Here is an 8347-nt window from a genome sequence, read left to right on the forward strand (position 1 = left end):
GTTGGAGTGATGGTCAATTTGCATACTACCGCATTATTAGATAGGATATGCCCACATGTGCAGCAAAAGTATGAAGGTATACATGGTAATGACAATCAGCAAGGAATCAGTTGGATGGTAGTGTTTAAGGTGGCAATCAAATATAATAAAAATTGTCCTTGAAAATCTCTTAGGAAGTCATCAACACAGTTGATTTTTCCTCCAGCATCAGATCCTTTCATTGTTTCTATGGTTGGTCCTTAAATTCAATAGGAAGCCTGTGGTTGGGAGCCATGATGTGTAGAAATAATCAGATTCCCAAATGACCTGGAAAGGGAAGAGGGAACAATGACAGCCTGGAACATCACCAGATTAAGTGTTTCTTCTAGTGTCAGAAAGGGAAACAGAGTCTCAACAAGATCAGCCTTCTCTCTCTGTGGGAGGACACATAAATCAGCAGAGCCATATGGCAATCTAGACCTTTGAGTTTCCAGGGATGGAAGGCTCAAAACATCCCGTGATAGCCTTTTTGGGTGTTTATCAGAAACTATGCTCAATAATGACTTATTTATGTTTAACTCACATCTCCCACTGTAATTTCAGTCCATTTCCTATTACCCTGTAGATAAGGAGAACATATGGTCAACATTCACCATATAACCTTCCAGATAATGGAAGCTACCCATTGAAGTCCTCTCTCCTCAGGTGGCATTTTCTTCCTGACCAAGAGCTCTAACCTCTTCCTTTTTCTGCACATTTCATTTTCCAGTAAATTATTTCATTTGATACATTGGATTTAAAAAGTAAACATAGTATTTTTCTTTGACAAAGCAACGTATGCAGATAATTAAAATTCTAGATAATTAAAAAACTAGAGTTCCATGCCAGGTACTGGGCTAAAGCCCTTTATACACACAGTATCACATAATCTTCCCAGGGTTACAAGGTAAGTGTCATTATCTACATTTTTCACATGAGGGTACTGGGGGCTCTAGAGATGTTAGGGGAACAGGCCCTAAACCACACAATTGAGATTCAAACTTGTCTATCTTTCTGCAAAATCTGGACTCTCATCCTCCACACTGATAACAGTTTCTGGGCTTGGAGTGGGTAATCGGTGAGTCTGAGACACTCTCCTTCCCTTTCCTGTCTGAAGAACCACTGGCTTACAGATAATACTTTGACAGAATCTCTTACTAGACTGAATTTTTCCATTTAAGGTGTGAGATGGAGAGAAAAAGGTATTGGTCTTGGAGTCAGGAGCCCATGGTCCTAGCTCCTGTTCTGCCTCTCATAAGCTCAATGAACTTGAGCAAGTTATTCTACCCTCTGGAACTCAGGGTCCTGATCTTGGAAATGCAGAGGCTGGTGAGGAACATCTCTGGATATTTTGATGAGATTTGATATTTCTATCATCTCCAAAGGGCTATAATGATACCATCTGGGACAAAAAGCACAACCCCCTTTGACGCAAAACCAGTTCAGTAAATCTATTTATTTTGAAGGAAATTTGAAGAAAGGATCTGCAGTGAATATAAACAGCTGGCTTCACTTTACTGACAGTGTGAGATGTGACTATATTAATACTTCCTTGGCCTCTACTTTCTGCTCATAGTTCTGAACACTCCCCACTCCCCATTTTCTCAATAAAGTGAAATGAACCTTAGTTAAGTACCTGCTTAATATATCCAATTGAATTAAAGTGATAATCAAGTTAAGATAATCCTTAATGAAAACTGAAAAAGAAACCTTAAATTAATGGGTTCTTGCAGGTATATAATAACCTGAGGACTTTGCCCATGCTGATTTCATGCTCAGGGGAGCAGCCCCATGACTTGCTGCGAGACACAAAAAGAGGATTTTCCCTGGTCAATAAGCCCCATAAAGCTAAGAGCAGAGAGGCTGGCTTGATCCATAAAAGGAGGTGACTGAGGCATTGCCAGCAGATAATGAACCTCCTGCTTTTTGCTCGTTCCATTTCACGTCAAATGTAGGGGTTTAGAGACCAGGTCTGCTCATTTGTAAAGCAAACTCTTGTTGTGGACTCCACAGTGACACGGGGGTGGGAAGTTAAAGGAGTCCAGTTCTCAGGTGAGTGTTTTTCTTCTCTTCTTCCCTCCCTTCCACCCTTCCTTCTTCTTTACCCCCATCTTTCCTTCCTTCTTTCTTTTCTTCCTTTAATTTTTTAAAAAAATTATAAAAGTAATAAATATTCATCATAAAAGAACAGAATTGCATATAATTGTATGAGGTATAATATAAAAGTCCTTAATCTCCATTCTTTCACTTCTTTCCCTCTTTTCTTTCTTCTTTCATTTTTTTAAAAAAAATTATAAAAGTAATGCATGCTCATTGTAAAATAATCAAACAATACTGAATGGTATTAGGTATAAAGGAAACCTATTTAATTCCTATTCTTCCTTTCTACTTCTCTCATCCACTTCCTTCCTGTCTTCCCTCTCTTTCTTTAGCCCTCTCTTCCTTTCTTTCTCTTTTCTTTCAACTTTTAAAGTTATATAGGTAATGTGTGATAATTTAAAAGAATCAAGCAAAGCAGTACAGAATTGCATGGTACATAAAATGAAAGATCCTGTCCCCACTCCCCACCCACCCTTTTATGCCTGATAGACATATAGACTTACCTTATTCCTTTTTTTAAAAAAAATGTTTTTTGTTGATTTTTTGGAGAGAGAGGAAAGGAGAGGGATAGAAAGAAACATCGATGAGAGAGAAACATCATAGATCAACTGCCTTCTACACACTACCTACTGGGGATGGAGCCTGCAACCTGGGAATCTAACCGGTGACCTCTTGATTCCTGGGTTGACACTCAACCACTGAGCCACACTGGCTGGTCTTATCTTATTCTCTTTAATGACTGCATAGTATTCTGTAGTGTGAAAATCCCATGATTTACTTTTTGAGTGCCAGGTAAGTTTCTGAAACATACCTTGAGATTGTTATAAAAGTTTAGAGGAAATGTAAGAAAAATATAAATTGGATTGTTTGCTGTTGAAAATTCCATTTTATAGATAGTGATCATATCCATTTCTATAGCACTTTATACTTTGAAAATTGCCTTTTAAATATCACATCATTTGATCTTCTATAGCAGCTTTGGGAAATAGGCAGATTATTATCTCTATTTTTACAGATAAGGAAACTGAGGTCCAGGGAAATGAAGGAGCAGAAATACAGCCTTACAGCTTGTTACAGATTCTTATCTGGTACTCTTATAGCACTGTAAATTTAAGTTGCAGTTCATCTTGCATGTCATAAAAGATTTAGATATCCCCTTACTTCTAAGTTTGTAGTTTAAAAAATCCATCCAAGTCATACAAATTCCCTTATTATTCTAATGAGAATGGCATTCGAACACTTGGTAAATGTGAAGAGCCTTATTAATGACAGGTGCTCAAAGCAAGTCCAAGACTCATTGGGTTTCCTAATTGACTTCTGTTACTTTAAATACAAAGTGAGTCTATTCACTCCAAATCCCACTTAGAAGTAGAAAGAAATACAATATGATGTGTTATCCTATAGGAAAAGAAGTGTTTAAATCAGTAGTAAATCATTCAGAAGTGTATTTTATTTAAAATTAGAAAATGTCCATCAGCACTCTACTGCCAAACTTCTATAATATGTTTCTGTAGGATTTGGAGTTTTAACACTGTTTGGGTTGGAGAAAGAGGGGTTTGCAGTGTGTTTCCCAAATAATCAGCTTTCGTTAGAATTATTTAAGGAGAGAAGCTGGGTGAATGCAATGAGATGAAATGATTTCATGAGTTACTTTTACCAGTAAGTTCTTCTTGTATAATGCTTCCTTCAAAAAATTTAGGCTTGTTAAAACCGTTAAAACCAGAGTTGTTGTGTTAAAGTTGTGTACATAAAGGTTGAATAAAATCACATTTTGTAATTATGTATTTGATGTCTGATTTCCCAATGAGGGCAGGTATCTCTGTCTTGTTTTTCCAGCACTGTATTCCCAGTGTGTAACACAGTGTCTTCCACATAGTAGGCACTCAATAAAATTTGTTGAATGGCTATGCAAATAAATCTATCTATGAGGTTTCAGCCAAGCTGCATAACTCAGGCAAGTAAGTGTCTATATTGTGGCTGCCTGACATGATTTTAAGCAATCGGAACAATCCTTGCATGAAATGAGAAGAAGGTGGTCACATACACCTAGAAATTGTTTGTTCTGAATCTGAGCTAGGCATATTTCTGACTTTTTTAAAACAGGTTTAGACAATGAAAGGACATATCATGTATCAGAGGCTTTATGGATTGATTCTCATGTCCAGTTTTATCTTTCTCACAGGTAAGAAAATATATTCTTATCTCTTTCAATGTCTCATGTACAGCAGGTTACAGAAACGCCCATTTGAAAAATTGCTGGGCTGCCTCTCAATAACTTCCTTTTGGTCAGTAGGGCTGTAGGACAAGTTGGAATTTCAATAAATGAATCCATTCACTCGGGATTGTGCATGGGCTCAAGTGGATAACTTGGACTACTATTTTTTTTAAAGTTTACTTTGTTGTTGATAGTATTACAGATGTCTCCCATTTTCTCCACCTTTTTGACCCCCCTCCACTTTTTGATTTCTTGATGTAACTCTGAAGTGCCATTGGGTGGTTAATGCACACCTAACCAAAGCTTTGCGTTTTCTCTTGGGCTCTTTTCTCTTATGCATAATGTTTTATTTAAATCTAACTGTAGCATTATGAAACCATCTTTCTTTTTAATATATTTTTATTGATTTCAGAGAGGAGGGGAGAGAGATAGATGGAAACATCAACAATGAGAGGAAATCATTGATTGGCTGCTTCCTGCACGCCCCACACTGGGGATCAAACCCACAACCTGGGCATGTGCCCTGACTGGGAATTGAACCTTGATCTCCTGGATGAAACCATCTTTCTGTCTCCATTATACATATATGGCAGCAATCATAGACTATAGATGAGGAAAATAAGGTGTTCCAAAAACTGGTCTCCGATTCACATATAGGCATGTGTTCCGGGGAGGCCCAGACCTTGCCTTGATTCTGTGACAGGAATGAAATAGGTTCTTTCTTTGTTTCTATTATGCAGCAAGTAGATGATTAAGACCTTTCAACTGAAGGTAATTTGGAGACTTAAGAAAAAGTTTGTCTTGGAAAACTGCATTGTCATCCACATTAACTTCAGTTGATACCATTCCTTTTTTTTTTTTTTTAAAGAATGAGCAATCTTTTCTTTTTTTAAAAAATCCTCACATGAGGATATGTTTTTATTGATTTTTCAGAGAGGAAGGGGAAGAGAAAGAGAGAGAAACATCAATGTGAGAGAGAAACATGGACTTGTTGACTCCCATACGTACCTTGACTGGGGATTCAACCTGCAATTTTTTGGTGTACAGGACGATGTTCCAACTGAGTAAGCCACCCAGCCAGGGCCAGTTGATACCATTCTTATTTATCATATCAGCCTTTAGCTAAAAGGTCATACATGCCAGTGAGTGACAATTCCTGATAAAATATACCTGGGGTTTAATTTGAACAGCCCACAGATTTAAGAACTTATTAATCTTCTGGAAAAATAGCAAATTATCACCATCAATAGCAAACACTGACTGGCTTCCTGCTGTGTGCAGAACCTGATAGGAAAATATGTTTCTTATATTAAATCCTGAAATGGGACCTATGAGGCATAATGGCAACTCATACCTCGACTTGACTACCTACTAAAATGTTGATTTATCTGTTCCCTGCCTGTTTCTTCAAAGGCAAGAAAATATGTTTTTTCTATTCCATTAAAAATAATTATTAATATTTTAATTACAGTTGTGTACATTAGTTTCAGGTGCACAACACAGTGATTAAGCATTTATATAACATATGAAGTGATTACCCCAATTAATTTGGACACATCTGACACCACACATAGTCATTACAATATTATTAATTATATTCCCGATGCTGTACTTTATATCCCATGACCATTCTGTAACTACCAATTTGTACTTCTTAACCCCTTCACCTTATTCCCCTAAACCCCTACCATGTGGCAACTGTCAAAATGTTCACTGTATCTATGAGTCTGTTTCTTGTCTGCTTGTTCATTTATTATATATATTTTTTAGATTACACATATAAGTGAAATAATATGGCATTTGTCTTTCCCTGTCTGACTTATTTTCACTCAGCACAATACCCTCTAGGTCCATGTTGTCACGGATGGCAATATTACATTATTTTTTTATGGTCAAGTCATATTTAATTGCATATATGTACCACTTCTTCTCTATCCATTCATCTATTCATCGACACTTTCATTGCTTCCATATCTTGGCTATTGTAAATAATGCTGCAATGAACATATGGAACCATATAGTTTTTTGATTTTATGTTTTGGGTTTCTTCAGATAAATATCCAGAAGTGGAATTGTTGGGTCCTTCATTATTTCTTGTTATAGCCTTTGTTTTAAAGTCTATTTTGTCTAGTATAAGTATTGCTATCCCAGCTTTTTTTTTAAAAAAATGTAGCTTTCAAAAATGTTTAGATAAATTATTTATTTAAAGTTTTTAAAATTATAATTTACATTCAATATTATTTGTATTGGTTTCAGACCAATATCTCTTATGAATATAGGTCTAAAAATTCTTGACAAAATATTGGCAGACCGAATCCAGCAGTATATTAAGGGGATTATATATCCTGATCAAGTGGAATTTATTCCAGGAATGAAAGGGTGGTTGAACATATAAAAATGATTAATGTGATACAGAAAAAGCAACACCCTGTCATGATAAAAACACTTAATTCACTAGAAATGGAAGGGAACTTAGACAACCTGATAAAGGGCATCTACAAAAAACCTCACAGTTAATATCATACTTAATGGTGAAAAGCTGAAAACTTCCTTTGAAGATTAGGAACAAGATCAGAATGCCAATTTTCACCACTTCTATTTAACATTACATGGAAGTTATAGCCAGAGCAATTGGGCAAGAAAAAGAAATTAAAGGCATCCAAACTGGAAAACCCCCCACCAATTATTCATAGATGATATGATATGATCTTACATATACACCATCCTAAAGTATCTGCAAATAAGATATTTAAGTTAATAAACAAATTCATCAAAGTTGCAGGATACAAGATCAACACACAAACATTAGTGATATTTCTATGTATATCACTAATTCATTTCTAGCAATGAGAAATCTGAAATGAAGTTAAGAAAAAAAATTTTGTTTATAATAGCATCTAAAAGAATAAAATACATAGGAATAAATTAACCAAGTAGGTGAAAGACTGCTACATTAAAATGATAAACATTGCTCATAGAAAGTACAGAAGGTCTAAATAAATAGAAAAGATTCCATGTTCATAATATAAAACCTTGGACATCTCTCCATGACTATATAGATCTACCTTGTTTTTTAAATAGTCCATTGTATAGAGGTAATAATTGCTTAACTAGCCACTTATTGATAGACATACATCATTGCATCTTTGTATACATGTACATTTGTTTAGAATAAATTGATAGAGATGGATTTAGTGAATCAAAAGCATACACACAATTATACACAATTAAAATGTTCACAGATATTGGCAAATTGCCCTTCAAAAAGAGAGAGAGGCTGTACTAATTGGTACTTCCACCAACAGTGTATTAAAGTGACTTGTTTCCGCACAGGCCCATCAAAACTTGGTATTCTGTCTCAAATGTTGTCATTTTAAAAGGCAAAAAAGGCTATCTTGTTGTTTTAACTTGTATTTTGAAAATAGTGAGGGGCCATCTTTTTATATTTCCTATCCAGTAAATTGCTTATTCATGTCCTTTGACAACTGGTTTTATATTAATAAATCGCAGAGAGGAGAGGCCCTTTTAGACCATATAAGATTATGGAGAGAAACCAAGATGGCAGCATAAGTAAACACCTGAAATTGCTGCCTCGCACAACCACTTCAAAAATACAACTAAAAGACAAAACAGACATCATCCAGAACCACAGGAAGTCTGGCTGAGTGGAAATTCTACAACTAGAAGGAAAGAGAAAAGCACACTGAGACTCAGAGGAGGTGCGGAAGTAAAGTGCAGAGGTACGGAGGCTCGAGCACCCGTGGAAAGGGGCTGGCAACGGAGGATTCTGGTGTCTTTTGCAATTGGGAGGGAGGCACAAGGTCCCTACAGCCCTGACTCCAGTTCTGGGCGAGTCTCTGGGTACCCAGACTCATACGGGGAGAAACTAGACTGTCTGGCAGTGGGAGGAACTCGAGGGCGGCTTTCTCTCAGAGGTGCTTGCAGCGATTACCACGACACTGAGACCCGGGACCTCTTAGGGCAGGACTGAGGAGCAGCCATAGCTGTTTGCTC

At 36.5% G+C, this 8347-nt stretch overlaps 1 protein-coding gene across 1 annotated transcript in view; it reads left to right on the forward strand.

Annotated features, from left to right (window-relative positions):
* Positions 1 to 4230: 4230 nt before the first annotated feature.
* The window catches only part of ADGRG4 (adhesion G protein-coupled receptor G4), a 136085-nt gene continuing 131968 nt past the window's right edge, over positions 4231 to 8347 (forward strand). The window contains 1 exon segment of the mRNA XM_005865338.1: positions 4231 to 4300. Coding sequence (XP_005865400.1) covers positions 4231 to 4300 — 70 coding nt within the window.

This window comes from Myotis brandtii, unplaced genomic scaffold (assembly GCF_000412655.1).
Source record: "Myotis brandtii unplaced genomic scaffold, ASM41265v1 scaffold206, whole genome shotgun sequence".
Classification (NCBI taxonomy): Eukaryota; Metazoa; Chordata; class Mammalia; order Chiroptera; family Vespertilionidae; genus Myotis; species Myotis brandtii.